Genomic DNA, 23563 nt, shown 5'->3' on the forward strand with positions numbered 1-23563 from the left:
AATAGAACCATCCACACCCAACTAATGGACTTCCAAGTGCTGAGAGAACAGAGAAAACTTGTAAATGTTTAAACTTAAATGTATGGGTCTTAAAATAGTAACAAGGAAGTATCAATATTGCGTTGGTTCTAACAGTGAAACATGAGTTTTCATGTACTTTTTCTATTTTGATTGACTGAATTTATTGAAGATGATGATATAGGTTTTCGGGCTGGTTTGTTGGCTTGTTAATGCTGCCTAGACGCCCACTTCTGCCATCTTCAAATCAAGAACAATAAAAATTGGCTTGAATTTTATTGCATCATCCATAACATTTTTCTCCTGAGTGGTATCAGGCACTTGTTTTCATGTAACCAAATTAAACCTGAGTGACTAAAGCTAAGCTGGCACTTTAAAAAGGCTGTAATGAATCACAACAGATCTTTGCATCTCTTGCCAATAATTAACCTGCTTGCACAATCACCATGACACATTTACCATCTTCACATTTGAGTTTATAGTTTTTTCTTTAACTGTATTTTAAAAAACTAAATGTAAGGTACCACTTTATCTGAAAATACTGTCATTAATTTAGCATTTGTTTGGTTATGAATGTAAATGGTGAGGAAGTGAAGATTTTCAAAATTGATTTTCCAAAATGAAGGTTCACTCTGTGCAGAGTAACAATCCGAAAACATTTCAAAGCAATCCAATCACTAGTCACGGACTGCCTTGTAAAATAGGAAAGGTCAGCAGATCACCAATATAAATAGGTTCATCCTCTGGGGACCATGGATATTTTAAGCTTGAGTTTTTCCAGCTGTGGCCAAAGAAGACACATCGGTTACTACATTGTCTCTGGTACATATTTGGTTTTGTAAAGTGTGGAGTTTTATTACTGTTCAAATGGTTTTATTCCCCATTTCAATGGTTTGGAGGTTGTCCTAGATAAGACTCCCCTTGACTATTACTAATTCTACTTTTTATTGAACAACAGCACATAAAATATGTCAAACCATGTGAAATGAATGCTTTAGATTTAAAGATAGAACGGTAATACCTGATTATCGTGATGCAGAAGACGAACCCTCAAACAGAGTTTCATAATGAATAACGCAAGAGACTGACAGCTCTGAGCTCATACAAGACCCTATTTAAAGTGGTTGCCATGCCAGCTTCACAGCAGTCACTGACTCAATGTTACACCACAAGCCCTGAGTGCAGCTGTATGAATAATTCACAACGTTTAAGAGAAGAGGGGAGTCCTGGCTAGCAGCATTTGGGGGAAATTTAAATTAAACATCCTGAGCTGTTAATTTTCAGAAACACAACAGCTGCGACAAACAGATTCTCACTGACTTTGAAGATAATGATCGTTCTCGATGAGCCAGTTTTAATGAACGTGAGGCAGAAAACAGGTCAACCCTTGGCACAATTCTCTCTGCAGCATCTTGGCCTCGTTTGCAATTCCAATTGAGTGTTGTTGATGATAATATCTCTAATCACTTATGGTTAGAGAATCGCCGCAGAGGTAGAGAAAGCTGTCACTCTCGGATGTTCTCCCAGATAAACGCGGAAGGGAAAAGCAATATTTCAATATCCCACTTCAATAACTCTGCGCGTGCTGTGTTTCAGGTGAGCATTTCACTTAGAATGATCCTTTAATCATTCCTGGTGGAATGCAGGTCCATTTACCACAGGCTTTGAGGTGAAACTAGTGGATAACTTGAACAAATGTTACACAATAATTGTTTCCTATTTCCTTTTTAGCATTCGACTAGGGCATCGACTGATGGTCAGTTCTACACTGGTCGTGGAATTGCTGACCTACTCCTCACCCCTGCAGGTTTGTTTGAGATCCTGCTCAACCCATCTACTGTACATGTCTTCTGTGGATCTGCAGAAGACTTTTGTTCCTTGGAGAGTGCTGGAGGAGACATTGCATGAGCATGTGGTGCCGTGACTCTCATTTCAAGTAATCTGTTCCCTACAGGATGATAATTGGAGCTGTGTCCACAATCTCGACTTAAAGTGTGTTTTCAGTGGTTGTAAACAGCAAAAAATCTTCTCCTTGTTTATAGTCCTGTTTATGAAATTCAAGGACAGAATCTTAAGGTACAATAAAACAAGGACAGTGTCCAGACTAGAGAGCTCACAATTATATTTCTGCTCTGCTAATGATGTGGTTCTCTTGGCATCATCGCTTCAAGGTCCAAACCTGCACTGTAGCAGTATGCAGCAGCAGAGGGTGAAGCCCCAGACATTTCTTCATCTTTTTGCTTTAAACTGACTTTATGGTACACACTTTTTGCAAGTGCTGATGAAAAAGATGTTTACTTCATTGTATTATGAGTTCAGACATGTTGCACTTCAGATATCTGTTTGAGCTTTCTAGTCTCTTATTTCCAATATAACCCCTAGCATCATTCAATTTTTTATCCCATCATTGCTTAGTCTATTGACAGAAAAACAAAATGTGCAACTAATCCATCACTTCTTGTTTCCCAGCTCACTGTGTTTCCCACATTTATTTTGCTGTGTGTACAGACTTTGACCGATGGTCCTATGGTAAATTAGAGATGATAAAAACAGTTGCATGGGTGACTGAAATTCACAATTTATGATTAATAGGCGAAACAATTCAGAAAGAGACTGAAACAACCTGCATCTTAATCATGACCATAGTCTTAAATTGGAGCCCTAAATCTAACCTAATCAATTCATTACCGGCTCATTGTTCCAACGTAGTGCAGCAATATTTTGCCATCCTCTAAAATCAAGCCCGCTGTCTCTGTGATCTTGCAGTCACAAATTGTGCCACAATTCAGACATTTTGTCACTGCCAGACTGCTGTGTTGTTAAATTATGCAAATCAACTGGCATTGTATCCTGCGTGTAAAAAAACATCTCCGGACTGAATAACAGAACAGCACCAGTGGTACAACAGAAGTATTGCAGAGGCCAGAATCAAGCACAAACACAAAATGTGCCGCTTCTCTCCTTGAGCATTTGCAGATTTGTGATATATGTGTATGAGGAACAACACCAATTTAATGCACTGCACAGAGATTTATTACCTGTTGGGTGCCATTTATTGTGCACCATGTAATTTTCTATAGTATGCTTAAAGTAATTGGCTTTTAATGAGTCATTAACACAGCATGTGGTATTTAAAGTATCAAGATCCAAGTTTTAACTGCGCTTGATTTTTCTGTGCAAAGCCTATTAAACAAAGATTAAAATTCCAAACAAGCTATGCTGAAATTTTAATGCAATCTGTCATCCCTTAATGCCATCTTAGAATGTTCAACTCGTAGTATCCATTATAATTTCTCATGCTTGACATCAAATGTCAGTTTCGACAAGACACTGCCACGTAAAATCACAGAAACAATGGTGGAAACTGGCATTTGATGAAATCAACTTTCAATGACCAATTACAGGAACTTTTGACACGAAGAACACAAATGTACATATAAAGCACAAATACTGCTTCTTATCTTCAAAGAAACCTTGAATGTTTAGAAAAATAATATACTGTACATTTCCTGTTATTTTCACTACTATAAGACTAGCATCGCCCTGCCATAACCAGAGATGAGACAGAATTGCATGCCAGTAAACCACAAATTAAATTGGACTCTTTTCAAACGGATTCCAGTTTACATGTAGTGCTGTATGGTAAACAGATGGATTTGGCTGAAAAAGGAGTTGCATAGTTTCACAGCACAAAAATCATACAAGCCCCCCCTCCATCTGGTGGTAGGAGGGAGAGGAGGAGGGGTGTGTGTGTGCGTGTGTGTGTGTGTTCTAATTGCTGGAGCTCAGCTAGTCCTACTTGCAAGATCTCGTCTCCGCACCTTTTTTATACAAGATAATTTGGGAGCAACAGAGAGCTCCATGAAGCCTTACTCTTCTGTTGTTAACTCGCATAATCCCTCTCTCCCCTCCCTGCAAGTGACACTGTCTGCACACCCACTCCTAACGAAAAAAAAGAGAGCGACAGAGAGAGAAAGAGAGAGATAGAGAGAGCGAGAGAGAGAAAGGAGGGGGGTGGGATGAGGGAGAGACTGAGAAGCACATAAAGCCAGTCTGTTTTCAGCTCCCAGTTTTCTGTAGCTGCTCTGCCAGACAGCACTCTCCCATCAACCGTCACACACCGTCAAACAGTTATTCTCACTCTCCGACAGCAGACAACACCAGTTCGTTTTTTTTTCAGCTGCATCCACACAACAAGACTCCAAAAGATTTGAGAAAGACAGACTATTTGTCCTGCGGACACACCAGCTCTGAGGAGGCTGGGCTGAGACTGGAGCAGGTGACTGGAGAATGGAATGGAACCTCAGAAGGATGGAAAGTGAACTGAGGCATATCAACCCGGATCTGCTGCAACCCAGCAAAAGCTTCAAGAAACCCTCCTCAGGCACTATTACCATCAACGTTGGGGGGTTCCTGTACACCGCCCACCGGACCACCCTTGCGAAGTACCAAGGTTCTTTTTTGGAAGAGTTGGCCAATGGTAAGAAGCCAGTTCAGCATACCGATTCCATGGGCAACCCATTCATTGATAGAGATGGACCAGTTTTCCGGCATGTGCTGAACTACCTCAGAACTGGAGAGCTCCAGCTGCCGGATGATTTTCGGGAGGCAGGGCTCCTGCGCAGGGAGGCAGATTTTTATCGTTTGAGTGAACTGGTGGAAGCCGTGATTGAATGGGAAAACCAGAGGGCAGCTCAACGGGAGGCTGCATTTTTGGAGGTGACTGATAGCCATGAGAGGTCGCAGGGTCTCAAGGTGTATTGCAGTGATCCTACCTTCATCGAGAAGGTTAAAGGGCGGCTCGTGCAAATCTCCAAAAGTCGCTTGGATGGCTTTCCAGAAGAATTCGAGGTGTCATCCAACGTGATCCAATTCCGACACTTCATCAAATCAGAACCAGGCTCTCGACTTGTACTGAAAGAGGACAGCACATTCTTGTGCACACTTGACTGTCTGAAGCTAGAGACAGTGATGTTAGCACTGAGATCTGGCTTTAAGCTGGTTACCAGCCTCGACAGCAGCAAAGGCTCAGTGGTGGCAGCTGAGGCCTTGCATTTTGTCAAATAGTTCTGAGCGTGGCAGAAGGGGAATAGAGCAGTGCCTGGTTCAATATACACCCTGATAATGTAAGGTATTGGTATGAATAGCTCATGATATGTAATGAATTTTAAATGTATCACAGGGTAGGAGAAGAAGTGGGTTGTGCCGTCTCAGTTTGTATCTTTACTGCACAATGATAGCTGCCAACCACAGGATTTGATGAATCTAGGGTGACATTGGTTGATTGCACAAGGATTATCAAGAGCAAGGTATTTTACTGTCAACCTTTAAGTGCTAAGCTACAACAAATAGACTTCAAAATGATTCAAACAAGCTTAGCACATCTGACGTCTAAATTTCATTCAATGATACATCAATCCAAAAGTAACAGTCTAGTCACTGCTTCCATAACAAAAAGTGGGGAAAGATTAGTAAACGTCAGTTCAATTTTGTCTTTACAAAAGAACTGCTTCTGTCACCTTGTCAACGGCTGCAAAAGCCTTAAAAAGTCCAGCCGTGACGTGCACTGTTGTGCCATACAGCTTTTACTAGATTCTATGTGTGCCTGTGTGTGTGTGTGTTGTTATACACTGTGTGCTATTGGTTTAATAGTCTGTGTTTAGTTTACTAGCCTCTATGGAGCCTAAAGGGAAAATCACAACACATTCATCATTGTTATGGATGGACTAACAACCTTCACATCCGAATCAGACTGAAGCAAAATAAACTGTTTCTCAGATCATAATAACTGGTTGGGTTTGAGAGCAAAAGAATCATAAAAATGTAAGGGCTTTGAATCTAGCATGATGCATGTGCACTAAATGAACTGTGTTTGTTAGTGCTGTGAGCCTCTGTGAAGTCAGTGCCACAATAATGCCTATTACTTTTCAATGTGAATACTTTACAAATAAAGTGACACTGAAAGTACTGTTAAGTGTTTTGATGCTTGGAGTAGTGTTCGATGCTGAGAAGTTGTTTTGCATCAATTATTTGCTGCAACGTCAACGCAAGACAGGATTTTGTGAAGCTTTTACTTTCCACGATGTTGTGACACAAAGATGACACAGAGACAAAGTTGTCACTCTATTTAAATAAACCAAAACACTTCACTTTGCATAGGATCTATCATGTTACAATTCACTACAAGGGTTAAAGACCATTCTTTTAACATTCAGGGATCTTTATTCACATAATCTATCAATGATAATCTATTTTTATGCCATCAACTCTATCGATGAATACTCATTTGGGTTTTTTTCTCATCTCAAGATGATCACAAAATAATTTGATGGATTATTTTAAAATATACTTGTCCTTTCAGAAGCTAATCAGAGGCAAAACATTAATGACTCAAAAATGTTCATATTTGGTAATCCCAAAAGTAGCACGGAAAGCAGATATAAGTAATATTTCTATTGGTTTTAAGACAGACTTTGTATGTGTACTAAAAATATAAATTTCAACATATTCACATTTGTTATAGGGTATTTCTTGTGGCATACCTTACCTCTCCAAATGTCTTCCAAATCTGTTCTTAGCTTTCTGTGTACTTCTGTTGACACATGACCAAACACCTGCCATTATAAAAATTGCATATATCAACAATTTCAAAGGGAACCATGGTCATTAAGAAGGAACGGACATCTTCAATGTTCCAACAACAACTAATATTACACATCAAACATGCAAAAAAAAGAAAAAAAACGCAAATAAATGCTGCAAACAAAACAAAGAAACTCTACTTCATATTTTAGTTGTGTCCATATCATCTCCACACAACTGAGCATGTTGCTTTGGTGTTTCTGTCATTAAAAAAAAAAAAACCTGTCCTCCTTTGACTGTGAAACACCACATTTCATTGACAATATGCTTACACATGCTGTGTTCGTAGACTTTTTGCAGTTGGTGTGAAATCGTCCTCAGTGATATTGGTAATCAAGATTAAGTTACCACAATTGGAACCTGTCCACCATTGCTGCATCAGATTATTGTAACATAGTCTCCATGAAGGCAAAAATGCGCTGCTGAAGCAAAACAAAATATGGCAGTGAAGTGTGATCATTTTACATTCTGGGGTGATCTGGTGCAAAAGACGAGCTTGACCATGTTCTTCAACCTGTAGGTCCATCTATACTTAGAGAATCACTTAATGCCTCTGCATTAAAACAGATTTTAATTTAAAAAAACACACTCAGCTCTGCTCTCACCTGCTTTACAAACATTTGTCCTGTCACCACAATGCAGCAACTCCATCTAAATCGGCCTTCAGAGTCCATTCATACCCTCCCAGCTCCATTTAAGTTATTTGGTATTCTGAAAGTAGGCCGGTCTGTGAGATAAATCTCACCATTTTCCCTGAAGGAGGAAAATGGTGAGAGTGCACCCTGAGATGCGTCATCACCAAGTACAGTTACTCAAGTTCTGTTTGACTTGTGCTTGTACTTTGTAATCCTTGGTTATTTGCCTATTTTTAATTCCCTTATAGCTTTGGTCTAAAGTTTAACAAAAATATTTGTGTATATAAAAGAATGATTTTTGAAGAGTTTTATATATATATATATATATATATATATATATATATATATATATATATATATAAATTTATATATTTAAATTTATATATATAAATATACATATATAAATAAATATGTATACAAATATATATGTATACAAATATATAATATATATTTTTTTTATATATACACATATATATAATATATGTATAATATATATACACACACACACACACACACACACATCCACACAAGATTTTTCTATGTATTAATTGATGAACAACAAACTTATAAATGAGTCTTTAGATGTTTACCTTATTTATCAAATAAAAGCTTCTTATTTTGATCAACATCTGTTTATCTCATGATCAACTGATGTTAATTTTGATTCACCCCCAAACGAAACCAGACTTGTGGACAAGTGCAAATCAATGAATGAATGTCACGTATAAGTGATTATACAGTGTCACAATGAAGGCTGATTTTAGTGTTCCAGTAGTTCTAGCAGTGGGTGATTAAGCTGGAGTCAAAGCAAACGTGAAGGAGGAGAAGCATCAAGATCCATTTAGGAAAGATAATTCCAAACACATAAAAGCATTAATCTCCTTTTAGAGTTCATTCAAAGCATAAGATCCGTTGATGCAAAATTGCCCGTTACTGCCGAGCTGCTTTGACCACCTTACCAAACATACCAACAGTCAGCCACCTATGCAAGCATCTCTGACAGGGTGGCCCAGCCTCCATGGTGAATGAGATGATGTGCTACAGCAGACAATGTCAGACCTGCTGCCACCACCCCCGTCATGACTCATACATTCACATTAAACTCTGACATCAGGCAGACCTCATTCTCAGCCCACTCCTCACAAACAGCATGCATCACACACGTCACGCTGTAACAGAGGAGGTAGGCTCAGTGAACCGCCACTGTTCACTTAACCCTGGTCCTTCAATGTATCCTGTTACTTTGTATTTCTTGTGATGATGATGGTGACTGATGATGTTTACTGGTCAGTTTGATCTACATCATCTTTGGGTGATTGAAGCAGGAAGAGATGAGAGAAGGAGGATGATAGAGTTTAACAGCAGTGAGAAAATGTCAAGTCATGCTGCCGTCATTAACAGTCTCTTCTAATCAGTCTTTTCACCTGTTACCAAGTAAATTCGGCTTATATCATAATCAAAAACTCCCCATTTAACACACAGTTCCGCATGATGCCTCAGGCGTGTGGAATGCTAAACCACAAATACCCAAGAAATATCCCACAGATTTTTATCATAAAATTGCAGAAAGTGAAGCAATGCCAGGAGAGCGAGGGGAAGAGATGAAGCGATGAAGAAGGGGACAAGAATGGCCAGACTCATTTCACTTCCACTCTCAGCTCAGACAAAGGAAGCATCAGCAAGAGGAAAAAGATGAGAAGCCAAAAGGCTGGAGGGCACAAAGTAACAGAGTATAGAAAAATTGATAATAATACATTAAGATATTTTTACTTTGAAGCAGCGAAGACCAGAGTTTTTGAATCCGACATTAATATTTTCCTAGTATTGAAAGGAAAATTATCCTGACAGTTAAAAATTGTGATCAGAATTAAACATGTAGCAATAATTTTCAATATCTAAAGACCTAATAAATTGAACAAACAACAATAACAACATTGGCTCTTAGTCTGCTGTAGTCTATCCCAAAGGTTCCTTTATATTGAATTCAGGACACTATGCAAGCCAGTCAAGTTCTTCAGCACCAAACTCATTCATGTCTTTTGGATCTTGCTTTGTGCACCAATGTGCAGCCATGTTAGAACAGGAAGGGGGCATCTCCAAAGTGAACCTCTAATTTTAGGAGCATGACATTGTCCAAAACTTCTGTATATGCTAAAGCATTAACTTCCTTTCACTGAAACTAAGTGGACGGGCTAAACTCCCGGAAAAACCATCCTGCATCACTGTCCCCCTCCATTAAACTTTACACTTGGAGCAATGGAGTCAGACAAGTACTGTTCTCCTGGCAACAACCAAACCCAGACTCATCCATCAGATAGCCAGATGAAGTGTGATTTGTCAGTCCAGAGAACAGGTCTCCTCTGTCCTACTGTTCAGTGGTGACAAGAATTACACCACTGCATCTGACGCTTTTGCATCGTGGATGCAAGGCTTGGATGCAGCTCCTCGGCCATGCAAACCCATTCCATCCATGTCTACACACTGTTTTCGATCTAATATGAAAATGACAGGAATTCATGAATCATCATTTATCATTATGACATAACATTTACAAATGTTTACAAATGTTTGTAGAAGTAGTTTGCATGCCTATAGTGGAATTTCATTATTGGACAGCTGAGCAGATGCTTTTGATGATAGAGTATACTTTGGGCTCTGGCAGAATCTCAGCCTTAACTTTTAAGATCCATGTGGAGCAACCATTAAGCAGACCGAAGGTCAGAAATTGATTTTTGCATATAAACATATTAGTTTTTTCTTAAGCGTGGAAAAACTATAATGCAATAAAAAAATGTTGTCTACACTTGATCATGGGGATATTGTTTCTTTGCATGTCTCTCCCTCTACATTAAATCCTCTTGACTGTTTATCACACCGCCTTACACTTCATCATAGGTGATACATTCCTTGCTCATCATCGTACCCTATATGAAAAGGTGTGATGATGCTCTTTGGCAGACAGAAGGGAGCAACAATGCTGTTCCTTCATTATGGGGCCCTACAAAAAAGTTAGTTGAATTCAAATATAGTATCTATGGTATCAGGTTAAAAGACAGTTGTACCTCCTGCTCACACAGAAATAAGTTTGAATATAATTTACACCAAATGAAATAAATCAGTAGGTAGTTTTTGAAGCTTAACAGTTTAAAATATTATATAGGTAGTCCTCAACTTACAATCGACTGAAAATTTGGAAATACGAACAAACATGCGTCGTCATATCCACAAGAAGCCACAACCTCTGCCAAGCAGCAGAGGTTGTGGCACTACTCATGACAAATCCCGAATAACCCTGAAAGGTAGATATAGAAACAATATGTATGCATTTTAATGATTACGTTTTTATTCTAATGTATTGTATCAGTAACATTATGTGGTTATATCAGTTTTCTAGCGATTTTAAGAATCCAATATTTGCGGCAGACTAATGTAAAGTCAAGAGAAATGACGTACGCTTGACTATTTTTATGTGTATTTTTTTAAACCGACGTGTGCTCTATAAAATATATTCTATTATACAGCAATGGCCAAAGAACAAAACTAGGACACACTGCAGAATGATCAAAAAGGACTGAAGACGATCTCCAGCAGAGGAGAGGAGACAGAAAAAAACGGAGGAAAAAGCAGAGCCAACCTGTCCCCCCACCTTCCTACTCGTGTGAAGGTGGTACTTAGCACCCTTAGAACCTGAGGACATGTGTAAATGCTTTAGAGTTTAAAGTGTCCTCATGCGTGAGGATTTGTGTTGGATTTTTTACTGTCAAAATTAAGACAAGCTATTGGTGATTCCGATACACAGGACTATTGGTTTCTGCATCTCTGGGCAAATGTGTGGCAGTGTTGTGCACACTGTTCAAAGTAACCAAAGTGGCTTTCATACTGCAAAAATCTGTGAGAGCCAGTGGGAGGTCAATATATGATGTCATGAAACATCTTCCCAAGAGACTACGGTCAAAGGATATCTAAACATATGTCTGCATTTGTGTAATTCATATACAAAAAGTGTGCAACTATTTATAAGCAGTCTTTACCACACTACTCTCATAAGAGGAAATACATGCTGTGTCACAAATCAAGTACCTGAGACTCAAATCAGGTTAGTGCACAAGGGCTTTCACATGAAAATATATAGTATGTCAAAATGTCGAATACATAGGAAAACACAGATGTCCTAATCAAATCAGCCAAAAGGTTTGAAGTGTAAAATGCTTCTTCAAGCTTTTGAAAACAGCAGTGAGCGGGGAGGTGAGGAAGGTGATCAGTAAACCAGAGAACGGAACCACCATTTTCTGTAAGACCACAGACACTACAATGTCCAGATTTCATGATGGATACAAATATAATTAAACAGTATATTATATGGCACTATAATATAACTAGACATAACTATCATCTATAGCTATCGGAAATTCTGCATTTTCCCCTTGAACTTTGGAATCTGAATTGCAACTGGAAGCTGTGGTCTGAAACTTAAACTCAGCATCAGTTTGTTGCCTCAATGAGTTTATTTCCTTTTCTATTTTGACACATTCACATTGCCCGGCTCCAGTAGGGAATGCAGGGGCTTGCTTTCGTTTCTAGAACTGAATCTGACCATATTTAGCTCGGACCAAATCTTGACAAAGCAAAACTGTCCAGTAAAAGCCAGACTATTAGTGGGTGAGCATATTTTTTTAGGCTGAGTGAGGGCAAGTTTTGTTACTGCTGAATAAAATCCTCCCACACAACACAAAATAATCTCCACGCTCAGACATCTCTTGCAAAAACAATACAAACATCACGACTGGACAACACTTCCCGACTATTGTCACAGTGGTAAAGAACCAACACCCAGCCAGTGTATGCTCTGCCCCAGCAGCAGTGTGATGTTCTGTGCTCTCTGACAAAAAACTGAAAGATTAGCTATGTGTGTTGCCTAATGAAATTATAAATAAAGAGATTCCGATGAAAATATCAACAAAATTCCACTGAATATAATTTTAAATAACAGCATCTTGCCTTTGTCAGTAGTTGTCTTTGAGTAATTCTTGTGTTAAAATCTAAAAAACGACCAAAGGGAAGTAACACACACTCGTCGGTGACAGCAATGTGAGGAGCTGCATGGGGGGGAAAAAATACTGCATTTGGCGGTGAGGAGACAACATTACACTTAATGGGTTCCCAAAGTGCAGCATAAAAAGGTCATGGTAGAGACAAAACCTTCTATATCCTCAACTTCACAGAAATCCCCACATTTTCTTGCAATGCGCTTTACTATAACCTTTTCGGCCTTTGTACAACATACTGACAGAGACTCGCATTGTGTCTACTGGAAACAGAGCATTACATGTTAGCCCTCTATCATTATCTTGTGTCACGTGCTTTGTGTGGGAGCACAGCAGGGGCTCTTCAAACCTTCCCTTTTCATCAGGCAAAACAGAAAGGAGAACGATGTTTCTCTAGTTAAACAATTTTTGGCTCTCATTTTCATCCTGGGCAACAACAAACATGCATCTCTGAGAAGAATGGCTCATCTTGATTCACGGTGACTCACTGAAAAAAAATAAATGTGAGATTTTCATATTTGTGGAACTGTGGGATGCAAACATTTTAAATCCATATAGTCTGATCTGGTAAAAGCATATTATAAATGTGCCGAGAGAGCAGAGCAGCATCAAACAATGTGCTGCCTCTTCAAATGAATAATAATGGTGGAAAATGCTACAACAGTATTTTCCATTTCATAAGTGACAGATGAAACCTTTTTTGATATGCTGAAAATGAGATGCTTTCCTTCCTCAATCCTCATCGAAGTGCCTTTAAACAAGATATTTTACAATAGAATTCACCGGTGGATTTTTTAAAGAGGTGGTTTTAACGGCTACAAGAGATAGAAGGTGATAATTACCAGAACTGAATACATCTTTCATTAAATTTTTCAACACTAAACATATTAGTCTCACTGGCAACTTTATTTCATTATGTTACTTGTTAGGTAAAACCTCTGCAACTGCACCTTTACAAAAAATATCAAATGAACAGACACGGCTGCAAGAGGATCAACATGTTGAAGAAAGATTTGAGAAGAAACTTTGGGAAGAATATCCAGTGAGCGGCAAACAAAAACATCTCAATGGTCATCAGACAGATGGTTCAAGACAACTCAATCTTAAGTGAGAGCGTGTATATGAATGTATAACCTCAGAGCAGATCAACTTCTGTCGGCAAAGAACAGAAGAGTAAAATGGTGCTGGCTCATAATTAGAAAATTGGTTGTCTGGTTTTGTGAAACTTGATTTCTGCTGCAATATTCTGATGGTAGGGTCGGAAATTAGAAGCATTATCTATTATGTTGCATAGCAATGGTTCAAGTAGGTAGTGTAACAGTGTGGTGGTGTCTTAGACACGTCATAATACCAGCTAAAGTCTGTGGAATAAAGACTGTCTGCCCGAGCTCCTGAGTACTATATCCAGTGCATACATTAATGTATATCCATATTCTTATGTCTATTTCCAGAGGAATATCACAAAGTCAAGATATTATTTTCATAATAGGGCCCCTTTAAAAGAGGTTCCTGGTGAAATAAATAAATGTGTGAACGCAATCAACTCTATAAATAAGACTGTAGGACTTGACGCTAAAGTGCACAGAGCTACATTACAACAATAAATACACATTCTGAAATTTTTCCCAAGACAATAAGAAATTTAAAAAAAAAAAATTGTACTAACTGTGAGAATGACTTATATTGCAAATCATATCTGGAGGCCCTGTGAGAGAGCCGATGGCAGTGAAATAAAATGCTGATGGCCCAAACCTTCTCTGATGAGCTTTCTGAAAGCAGAAACTCTGAAAACTCCCCCTGGACTGAGGCAGGCACAACACAGCCTCATCTCACCTTACAAAAGGCAGAGGCAGAGCTGAAGTCTGCTATGGAAACAGCCCAGGCACACAGCTATCTGTCATAACTTCGGCCCTGAAAAAAGGGACTGGTGAAAGCTGGAAGTGAATGCCAAGAATTTATTATGTGGGCCAGCTGAGTCCTTGTGAAAGAAGTCTGATAAAGTCCTGAAAGAATAGATTGTTAACGTCGTCTGACTACAAAGGCATGCCTTTCTAGAGGTATCCAGTCAGAGATATTCCTTTTTAATCCCTCTGGCAATGCGTGAGCCAGTTTTGAATTGAATCTACAAGGCCAAGTCAGCCACACTCCCTCAGCAAACACCTACGACAGTCTGCCCAGGATCCAACAGCATGCACAGGTTCAATGCTGTTGGGATTTCACTTGATAACTGATATTTTTTAAAATTTTCTATCAGTCGCCACGTTTCAATGCAAATGGAAGAACATTTCTACCCAATTCCCAGTAACATTGAAAAAAAGATCAATCCATCCCATCGATTCATTTACCTGAAGACAAGATGACCATAATAGTCTTCAGCCGCTTTTCTAACTTGCAGCTCAACCTTACGGGTTTTCTGAGGACTATAATTTCATCTGTGCGGTATGTTTTGCATACAGAACAGATATATGGTACATTTGACAGTAAAGTTGACTATGACTATCATAGTTAACAGTTGGTAGCTCAAACTACAGAAGAAGGGTGATAAAGTGAAGAAAGCATGACCTACAAAAGTGATGGAAAGATACAGGAAATAATGTTACTTAATGTCACAAAGTCATCCACACAAATTTGAGATTTTCATCCATTTCATTCCATTTATTCAGTGGAGCTTCTGTAACAATGCAGTCAACTCTTCATGCATATCATGGTTTATTCATTAAGCCTGTTTCCATGGTGCTTTTTCAAAAGTCGATAAAAAATGTTTGTTTGTTGCCACGTTTGTTTTCTTTGTTGCCGTGCCTTTTTTGTGGAGTTTTTGTAATTTAATGATATAAAATGATATGGCCATCAATTTTAACTGTTGAAAATAACTCCTGACCTATCTTTTTGAATGAGTTTCACTATGGAGAAGATGGTAATCCGAAGCAAAAGTTGGACTGGTAGTTAAGTCTGGAGTTATGATTGAAACAAAACTGAATAGTAATAGTAATAAGGAAAAACCAACGGAAATGAAAATGTCTGCATAAAGTGTGCTTAACAGACCACAATGCACACAAAAACACACACACACACACACAATGACAAATCAACAAAATGACAAATGTCAAGGATGTACATACTATGGTTTTCATACATTTCAAGTGATTACCAAGGTGTGTAAAGTTCCGAGTGAAAAGATGCAGCTGTAGGAAAGTCGTACTGCAACAGAGCAAAACATTACATCTGGCTTTCTGTTCTCCCCTCCACAGTTCTCTGCCAACTACGCCTGTTGCTTAGCAACCTCTTAATCAATACCTGGTCTTTTCCGGAACAAAGCAGAACAACGAGAAGGGAAATAATGGAGGAACATTTAGCTAGCAGCCTTACAGTACAAAAGTCATGCCAGACATTATTTGTGTCGATATCAATCACCAATGGTCACCATTAGCAACCTCTCATTGTTGTTGGCTCATTGAGTACTTGCAAAAGCTGAGGAAAGAATAATACAAAGCCTCATTGCTTGTGCCTAATCTTTACAATCCAGTGTGGCCGTGGTTGTCTGGATTGTCAATTGCCTAACAAATGGGCATCAGTACATAAACCTGGTTAAAACCACTTAGGAACGCTCAATAGGATCAAACACTTCTCGGTCATGAAACAATAAAAGTCACTGCCATACACTTTTGTACTATATATGTGAAATTATGTGTCGTACTTTAAAACAAATACCTGTGCCATTACATATTTTTAATTTTATATATACATGTATATTTACATATATACAGTGTATACACACAGATACAGCTAACAGTAGAAAGCTTCTTTGTGTGTGTCTGTTTGCCTGTGTGAGAAAGCGTGTGGGAGACTGGTGTCATACAATACACCTTCATGTAGGCGAGTGGGGGTGGAGCCCAGCGCCGGTCAGGTAAACAGACTACACACCACCACATCTCAGGGGACATCATCCTGCTTCTTGTTATCGGTGCACCTTTACCATGAAGTGAGCCATCTGGAGCACAGTCACCTTTAAGAAAATGTTTTTACGCCTCCTGAATGTCATGTTTCCACATTTTCAAATGCAAGAATATCATCCTGACGATCCTCGGACACACATTACATCTATTTTGTTATTGTTTTGTTACAATTGAAAAACATGTTTTCAGGCCATTTTCAAGTGTTGCTATTCTGAGTTTCTGGTAACAAAAGACCGATTGTAATTAAAAAACAAACATGAAATCGAGAAGCAAAAAAATCCATTATTATGCGGAGAAGGTATTAATGCAATTAAGTGTGTGTGAATCTAAGGCCCCGTATACACGATGATGGATTTTTTTTGAAAACGCAACTTTTTAAAAACGCATCGAAAACGATTCGCGTCTACATGACAGCGTTTTGAAAAAAATCTCCATCCACACTTAAACGCAGCAGTGCGTTTTCGAAGATGGCTATAAGCATGCCAAACCATGTGGTGGCAGTATTGAGTCAAATTTTATCCAATAGGAATCCTCCGTGTTTTGTTGTCACAACACACAGGCCCATAAATATGACGTCACAGATGTTTCGTCTCAAGAAAAACGTCAGCGTTTTTAAAAAGTCGCGGATAGGCCGTCCACACGACAACGCAGACCCAGCATTTTAAAAAAAAACCCACCTCAGCCAGCGTTTTCAAAAAATTGCGTTTTTGTTCCGGATATCTGCGTTGTCGTGTGGACGGAAGGCGTAAACGCAACAGAAAAGTTGCGTTTTCGAAATGTTCTGGTATCGTGTGGACTGGGCCTAAAAGAGCAGGAGGGTGGTGACAGACAAAACCTTGTGACTACAGCATGCACCTTAATGAGGCAAGTGTTATTCTAGCTTTCATTCATTTTTTAGGCAGTTTCCTGACAATTACATGATGTACCTTATGAAAAAAAATCACCTGATGTCATGGTACTGACAAGCAGAAAGTCTAATCCAGTAGTTACTGTGGTTAGTACATGTAAAGGGTCATATGTTGGTGGTGGGGGGGTTATAATATACAGTGCGCCCTCGCACATTCGCGCATCAACACTAGCGACTTTGGGGATTATTGGTAGGCAGTCACGTGATACCGTACACGCATTCTATTGGCTGACAACATCTGGAAGTACGCTCCGTTCCATGAGTCTCAGACTTCCGTGAGAAACAAAAGTGCTTTAAACAGTTGATAACAGTGTGGGTGAGGGTAAAACAGATAGAAGGTGGTTTAATATCAGTATGGGGTCATTAACATTTAAATTACTGTAAAAAATAAGATAGTTTGTCACTCTATCGCAGAATTTGTTAATCACGTGTGGTTTCTGGAACTCATTAACCGCGAGAATGAGGGCGCACAGTAAATATTAATTTGAATACAATTCAAAACCATAGAACTTCATTAAAAACCAATGTGACACTTTTCAAGTTAGATGGACTGTAAAAGAATTTAATACATAATCATTATTTCATTGTATGTCCTAAACGAACATTAAATTCTGACTGAATATTTCAAAGGATTTGACTATTTTCTCTGACTGAAAATGCTGCAGAATAATACACAATTATGTGGTCATAATGATTGATGATAAAATTTATTTTGTAATTGCTTTCATTTACCATAAATCCACAGTAAAATGGTGTCAAGTTAGAGAAGCATGTAACTGGATCCGAGTTAAGGAATACACATCATTACCAGCATCTGTCAAAATAAACAGGATGCTTTGCTGCTGGCAGAAATAATCCAATTCATGTCATCCTTTGGTTTTCCTGAACCTCGTTGGCTGCCTGCTCAGCTGGCTAATGAAATTATTCTAATGTTTTCCTGTTTCTCTTGGTCATTTTCAAAGTCAAAGTGATTTTTGATTGTAGGTGCCTTCCTACAGTACACAGAAACACCCATCACAAACTTGAGTTTTTATTTGGTTTTTAATTGTCCTTTTGACGGTAGAAACAGGACGGTGCTTCAAAGACAGCGGGCTCAGGGCTAAATTTAAAACCTATTCACACACTGATATTCTTCAACACCTGACAACATGCAATCTGGACACAACCCTGAATGCATTCAGTAAACATTACACAACGACTACTATGTAATGCAGACTGGCACCTGAATCTACAGCTTCTATTTGCATTACGGTTGGTCTCCAACAGCCATTTCACAGCAATCAGCCATATCCCCCTGAGCTAAAAAAAAAAAAGAAACCTCTCTTGCAACAAACATCCATATATAATAAGAGGCAGACAGAATTACGACGTAAGCAACCATGATGAATCTTGCACACAAATCATCTCATGGTGAAATATAAAGTATTTCATTATTTGTTAAAAGTCACATCTGTAAATTATGTTCTTACATTTGAACAAATTGTTCCAGGGTAATCAGCAACAGAAAGTAGATGCATGTTTTCCTCGCTCTCCAGAATACATCAAGGTCAGTCACTCTGTTTTAGACTTCTGCTTGCTTAACTTTTATAGTAACAACACTCATTTCAAGGCACCGTCAGCAGAGCTTCAAAATAACACCATGAGAATCAGCTATTTCATGGTAGCTGAACAACACAACCCTGACAACACTTGCAGACACAAAACAACAGTCATCCTGTTATTAATTTCATGTTTCACCAAACTGAAGCTGTCTTTTGGCATTTTTTTCCAGATGTCTTGAAAGAATAATAGTAATTTTAGTTAGTTTAGTTAGTCAGTTGCCTTACACATCAACATGACAGTGGAACTGTCCCATGTAACACAATAATTATAACGTAGAGATCACGCTAACACACAAGCATGCAGTCATACTGTATGTTAAGAACTGGGATGGATGCAAATCCCTGCCTTTGGCTCAATTACACAAGAATGATGCTGTGAGCCAGGCAGAAAACATCATTGATATAATCAGAGCCCACATTGAATATTTTGATTTTACAGTACAATCCACACGAATATGTTGCAAATCAGTTAAAATAAAGTCATAGGTACTATTAAATACATAGGATTGTATGCTGCACTCGTATATATATATATATTCCCCGTTCCTTTAACAAAAGTTGTATTTTGCCTGCTTTGCCTTACTGGTCTCTGTGTTGGTTAACAGGATTCCTCAAAACAATTTTGCTCAACCCATCAACTGCAAACATTCATATCTGTGTAGGATAGAAACATCTGTGTTGCCTTGATCATCACATGAAATACAGACTCTGTCATGTCTATTACAGAGACATCTAGCCAATTTCAGACAGTGTATTTCAGTTTAAAACATCCTCACACAAAAGAAACAGATTTGAGACTGACCTGTGTCACTCTGACTGAAGACCACCATGGTCTGTCCACCTACTGTGTGCATAGTGAAGGGGTGATCCTTTGGGACCTGCAGTGATGCATCGTTCTCCCCCACAGCACCCAGGGCAGTCAATTCCTCATTCAGACTGAAACGTACCTGGCAAACACAGCTGAGTCAAAGCCCTGTGGAGAAGTCTTATTGACAACTCAGTTTTTAATTCATCAGTTCAGGTCACATTTGATAGAGCCAACAACACCTTGTAAAAGCACTTGAAAAATATGAATTCTTTTACTAGAATGGAAAATAAGCAGTCAATACAGAGAAATGGCTATTAGCATGGCCCCATTACATAAAATAACATTGCTCAAATATTTATCTGATATGTTATCTGTGAAGCTGGTAGAGCTAGTTTTTATTCTTCTCTAAAGGACTATAACTAATGACGGTTTTCATTATGGATTCATCTGCTTAATGGTCTCTCTAATATAATGAAAGTTATTCATTATAACCAGACCCAAATGGATAACTACACATTTCTTGTCCAATCATCTGCATAAACATTTTAAATGATTTTTTTTAAATAGCTGGAATCACTCACGTTTTTGCATAAAAACAAATGACTCATAATTTTAGGTCAGTTGATAACTTGATTAATCATTAATCAACTCCATTTCTTTCAATGACCTTTGACAAGAAGTTAAATGAGTGCCAAATATGAATTAATTATATTTTGCTTGCAAAAACACTCATTTGCAAAGTGACAAGACAATAAACCACATCATCGATAAAGACTAAAAAGTGTAGTTATTACTTAGGAAGTCTAGAGGTAGAAATAGTTAAGTAACACTTAGGTAGTACACTAAGAATTTTAACAAAATCGAAAATGAGCACTTTCTTGTTGAATCAACTCATTCTGATTAAAAGGAATGAATGTTAGGGAGAAGATGACGTCTACAAGAATGCCACAGGTGGAGTAACATGACTGCATAGTGTGATTGTCATGCCAGAGGAGTGGAACACCCAGCTCAAAAGTCTGCACTCCTACACTTCATGTAACCAGGTGAACGACAGACTGACCACAAATAAAGACCCGGTTAGGATCACAGCCACAACCGGTGCAGACAAGTCTGAGTAAAGCAATAAGAAATCATCTGGGGCAGTTTTTACATGAGAATGACATCACTGTGGAACCCGATTGAAAACCCGTAGGGTTGATTGAGCAAGAGAGCGAGACAACGGTGTGAACTTCCTCCACTGCCTCAGAAGCAACTTCAGGCCACTCCAGGAGAAGAGAAGAGTGTGCTGCTGTCCCACAGGAGGATTATTACTGCAATAATCAATGCTGCTGCGGGACACGCTGATTAGTGACAAGGGGAATGCTCTAAGCTCAAGTTGTTTCACATAATGCTAACATAATTAATACTAACTATAATGTTTATATAATTGTTTTTCTTATGAAACAAATAACAAAAGCGTTGAAATCCAGTGACTGAACTTAATTGGAATCTATTCGCTAGAGCAAAGAAGGAAAACAACAAAAAGTCAAAGTAAATGGAGAAGCAAACAGTTATGAAAAATAAATTGATTTGCATGCTGAATTATACTGAAACAATCTCACCTCTGATTTCCCATGTTTTCTGTCAGGTAAATTTAAAAAAAAAAAATCATTATCAGGACAAAATTCAAGCATAGGAACTCAATGTGCATGTATGTGTTTAAAGGTTCTTAATCAACCTTCTCAAAACTTACTTTCCAATGCTAATCGTCCCAACTTCTCCTTTTTCTGTAGCCTTTTCCCACTGCTGAGATAAATATTTAGGAACCTGAGAGATTAATTCAGAGTCATTCTAATGAGTAAAACTAGTCCATTTGTTGCTGTTTTAGTCACAACAGTCAAAGCGTGGGTAAGTTTGAGACTATTCAAGTGTAGTCTAATTCAAACCATCCCGTTGTGTTTGTGTTTACACCGTCATGTTTTAGAAATGAGATAAGAAAGTAAACATTTGTCCGACCCTCGAATGTAAATTGAGTTGTCTACAGGTGGACAAACCTTTACGAGCCAAACGCCGTGACTTTGCTTGACTCCAGAGAGATTAATCTCCGTTTTATCGGACATAGCTCTAATGTTGTTGTGTCAGGGAGCCTGACGTGTGACGACACCAACCACCTGAGAACTGACGCCTCCATTTATACAGGTGCGTTCAATTACCGAGAAAAACTACAAAATAAAACTTCCTGGTGTGTCTTTCAAAATAAAACGACAAAATAATCGACGCAAATGAGACAGTACGGAAATCTGACCAGCATGTCTGTTTATTATTTGCCTGTTGTTTATTGTTTGTTCGTTCGTTCGTTTGTTTGTTTGTTTGTTTGTTTGTTTCGATTAGCTTCAATCAACTTTTATTCTTAAAGCCTTTGATCACATCCACAGTCATTCGAAGACATTTGCTTGCTTGCTTCTTTTTCACAAAAATTGCCATTTTTGTCTTCTTGAATGTAATGATGACGATTCTGGGAAAAAAAAACTTTTTTTTTTTTATTCCCCACTGATTTTGCTGAAATTGTATTAAGGGTAGATGTTGATGAAAACTTTTGAAAAGATCTGAATCCAGGCGTGTTTGGTGTATGCAGATCACTCTTTCAGTTTCTTCAACACTACAAGACACAACTGTTTCAAATGTCTTTTCAGTATGATAACAAATGGAAGAAGATCAAGCAACAGTAAGTACTCAGCTATGGGTACATTACATTACCACTGGATACAGATCCAGATTATAATGTAGATTATAATCTGGATCTGGGAGATTAAAAGATATGATTGTAGAAATAGAGTGCTGCTACTGATAAGTAGCTGAGTTTAGGGTAAATTCGGTATTTCATGTATCTGCTTAAGATAGGAAGTTACTTTGTGTACAGATCATAAAAATGTCATCCACCATTGAAGAAAATGACAGAAAATGAGGGTTCTACCTCATTGTTTGATTATGCACATTTTGTATACATCTTGCGAAATGTAGCTATAAATCTTTCAATATGTCACCAATATACACATGTGTACTTTATTTGTTTTGGTGTTTGATAACACAGCAACGTCTTTCCATCTATTATTTCAGCAGAGAACTACAGCACATCATGCATAGAAAAGAGGAGGTATTAAAGGTAAAGGGGGCCCAGCAGTCCATTTTTGTTAATTACATCATGTTGGGTGAATTGATTATTCATTGTTGTTACTCTAAATGGAACTTCTGTTGGCTGTTAACTGAATATTCCAATTATAATGTGGATTAAACTGGTCTGAGCGAGGCTAAACTACCATTGTAGCGCAACAGAACTTATAACCTCTGAAGTCCAGACTTATGTTCACCACCCACATGTGAGATTTATACAGCAAAGCCAAATGAACTGCACTTCAATCTGATGGTCCAGCCACTAAAGTCCAGGTCAAACATGGCAACGGATGCGTCACATTTCTGTGTAATGTAGGTGGACTGTAGCCCACAAGGTCGCATCATTATGTCACCAAAGTATCAACAGCATGAAAAGGAATCTCACCCTGATGGAGCCTGCAAATCACTGTAATCTAGTTTTTATTTATTTGTTTATTAATTTATCTATTTTATTTCTGAAATGTCATTTTATTTGCGACAAATTTAATATGACACCACAATTAGACATAAAATGTTCGAATGAAACATCTGTTGACTTAATGATTACCGGTACTATCAGAACAAGATAAAGTATCCGTAAGAATTATATCAGCAGAGAAAATATGAATCAATTTCTTTTAAGGCAAGAGCTTACATGCTTCTGAAAACTATTAGCAAACCAAAGGATTTGAAATAATTTGACAAATCAAGAGGTCAATATATTTATATTCTCAAAAATGGTAACATGAGCATTAATTGGCAAAAATAAAATGTTCATGAAAAAGCATTTGTATTTTATAAATATGTTGTACACTTGTATGAAAC

General features: G+C 38.2%; 2 protein-coding genes across 2 annotated transcripts in view; one reads left to right on the plus strand and one right to left on the minus strand.

The window, feature by feature from the left end:
• LOC137605165 (general transcription factor IIF subunit 2-like) overlaps positions 1-21708 on the minus strand; it is a 31400-nt gene extending 9692 nt beyond the window's left edge. The window contains exons 1-4 of the mRNA XM_068329629.1: positions 21643-21708; positions 21342-21415; positions 21211-21229; positions 19604-19748 (exon numbers count right to left, since the gene is read on the minus strand). Of these exons, the coding sequence (XP_068185730.1) occupies positions 19604-19748; positions 21211-21229; positions 21342-21415; positions 21643-21708 (304 nt within the window). The remainder of the gene's footprint in view (positions 1-19603; positions 19749-21210; positions 21230-21341; positions 21416-21642) is intronic.
• kctd4 (potassium channel tetramerization domain containing 4) lies at positions 4125-5866 on the plus strand. Its single transcript, XM_068329628.1, has one exon. It carries the CDS (start codon positions 4309-4311, stop codon positions 5083-5085), a length of 777 nt encoding a protein of 258 aa, XP_068185729.1. The 5' UTR covers positions 4125-4308; the 3' UTR covers positions 5086-5866.
• Positions 21709-23563: the final 1855 nt, after the last annotated feature.

This window comes from Antennarius striatus, chromosome 12 (genome assembly GCF_040054535.1).
Source record: "Antennarius striatus isolate MH-2024 chromosome 12, ASM4005453v1, whole genome shotgun sequence".
Classification (NCBI taxonomy): domain Eukaryota; kingdom Metazoa; phylum Chordata; class Actinopteri; order Lophiiformes; family Antennariidae; genus Antennarius; species Antennarius striatus.

Coding starts and splice junctions, on each gene's coding strand:
- kctd4 (XM_068329628.1), top strand. CDS start 4,309: ATGGAATGGAACCTCAGAAGGATGGAAAGTGAACTGAGGCATATCAAC.